This window comes from Cynara cardunculus, assembly GCF_001531365.2.
Source record: "Cynara cardunculus var. scolymus isolate 2C chromosome LG 3, CcrdV1, whole genome shotgun sequence".
NCBI lineage: Eukaryota > Viridiplantae > Streptophyta > Magnoliopsida > Asterales > Asteraceae > Cynara > Cynara cardunculus.
Genome location: NC_037530.1, coordinates 24906893 through 24908847, shown reverse-complemented (window position 1 = coordinate 24908847; position 1955 = coordinate 24906893). Strand labels below are relative to the sequence as shown.

Genomic DNA, 1955 nt, shown 5'->3' with positions numbered 1-1955 from the left:
GGCCTCCTAAATAGGTTGTGATTTGATTCTAAGATTTCTTTTCAGGAGAATAGGAGACTCAACATGAGGATCCGTCCACACAATGTGCTGGTTGCTTCGTTTTTCATTTGTTTGTTTCGGTCTTYGTTCTTGTCTTGTACTTTTSTTTTGTTTTTGGACCTGATTTCTTCTGTAGCGGGTGGGAGGGGAAGAATAGTGAGCCGACATATAGGTGAATAGGTTTMTATGTTACACAAGGAATTGTGTAGCTTTCRGACCTTTGCGATGTTCCATTTACCTACTTTATCTCTGTATTGCTTGTCAATTTGGACATGATTGTTATCAGTASTTGATCGTGAGGACAGTGTGAAAAGATTGAATTAGGTTAGATTCCTACTTRCTWTTCTTGGTCCATAAACTGGTTCAGTATTCACCCATGCGTTCATGTTTAGGTTCAATAGAAGCAATGGATGAGTGCTYTTTGAACTTGAAGCCAAAATTGTTGTAGAAGTGAKATGCCATTTTTGTTTRAATTCAAGCCTTCTTAATGTTTCCTTACCGAGTTTTTTCATAGATTGATTATTAAATATGTAAATTGAATAAATGCTTTTTGTGTTGAGAGAATATTTTCTTTCTTGTAATTATTGGTCTAGACTTTAGAATGCACGTAGCACATCATGCTGCTGTTTTTGGGTTAAGATTAGCACAGTTAAGTTTCCTTCTAAGTGATGTTTACACATAAAACCTTGTAAACTAATCTTTAATCTCTAATGTTCTGTTAATACTTTTTTGTTTTTGTTAACTCTACATGATTTTAGCTGCTTTTTTGCTCAATATGTACATTTCTTCCAACATTTTCATTTCAGGAAATCTCTTGCATTAATGTATTGTTTCTCACTGAGTTTCTGGTTGCTAACTGTATTGTAGTTCATCTTGTAATTTTTTGATGGATGCCATTTGTGGCAGATTAAGAAAAGAGGTAGGAGGAAGGGATCAAAGAAGAAAGTTAGTCCAGAAATTACACACAAATTAGGTGATGCTACGCTATACTATGCGCATRGGCGATATGAAGAGGTACAGTGATATGTTGCCTTTGATGCAYTGGGTGGTTGGCATGTTAACTCAAATTCTACAATTTAGCTCCACTTCTTTCATTTGTGGGTTGTCATGTTTCAGACAACTTGGTTTTTGTTTATATTTGTTATSTTTGTATGTTGATTTTTGTCTTTGTTCGTAACTGTTTGTTCTTTTTTGAACCTTAGGCCATRCCTTTGTTGAAGGAAATCATTAAGATGTCACCAAGTTTGCCTGATCCTTATCATATGCTTGGCCTTGTATATAATGCTATTGGGGATAAAAGGAGATCTCTGGGCTTGTATATGCTTGCTGTAGTTTTGAAACCGAAGGATGCATCCCTCTGGAAGCTACTTGTTACATTGTCTTTGTGAGTTTTCTTGCAATWTACTGTTATAAGTATGTATGAATATGTGTTCTGTTTTCATAATAGGATACTTGCAACTTTTGATCATGAAGCAAGACAAGATCTTCSATGCTTGTAGTAACTCATCCGAATTCAACTTATGTAAAAGATAAAATTAATATTAGCATTGAACATTTTTCATCATTTCTTGTGCCATTTGTGGTGKTCATAGACTTTGGTACCCTTCTGGTTAACATATTGTGGTTAAAAAGATCCTGCATATCCTAACCATTATTTTTTTGCTAGATTCTTGAATGTTATGAGGAGCAATATGATGCTTTTAGTTTTAGTACCCYATATCATGGTGATATTCATACCGTCTTAAGACTTCAACATAATAGATTAGACTTACCTGAAGGGTCAATTTTATTTKACGTGGATATTTACAAATTGACGGAACTGTAATATAGAGAATTCATATTCTTCAAAATCTGGTGCTTACAAGTTACAACCTAGAGCCTCCTATATGATATATATAGAGGAACTGGATTGGTAA

At 34.4% G+C, this 1955-nt stretch overlaps 1 protein-coding gene across 7 annotated transcripts in view; it reads left to right on the top strand.

The window, feature by feature from the left end:
* LOC112509353 (general transcription factor 3C polypeptide 3-like) overlaps positions 1–1955 on the top strand; it is a 20692-nt gene that overhangs the window by 9474 nt on the left and 9263 nt on the right. For all 7 annotated transcript variants that reach the window (XM_025114271.1, XM_025114270.1, XM_025114273.1 and 4 more), the window contains 2 exons: positions 946–1053; positions 1242–1423. In XM_025114271.1, the coding sequence (XP_024970039.1) occupies positions 946–1053; positions 1242–1423 (290 nt within the window). The remainder of the gene's footprint in view (positions 1–945; positions 1054–1241; positions 1424–1955) is intronic.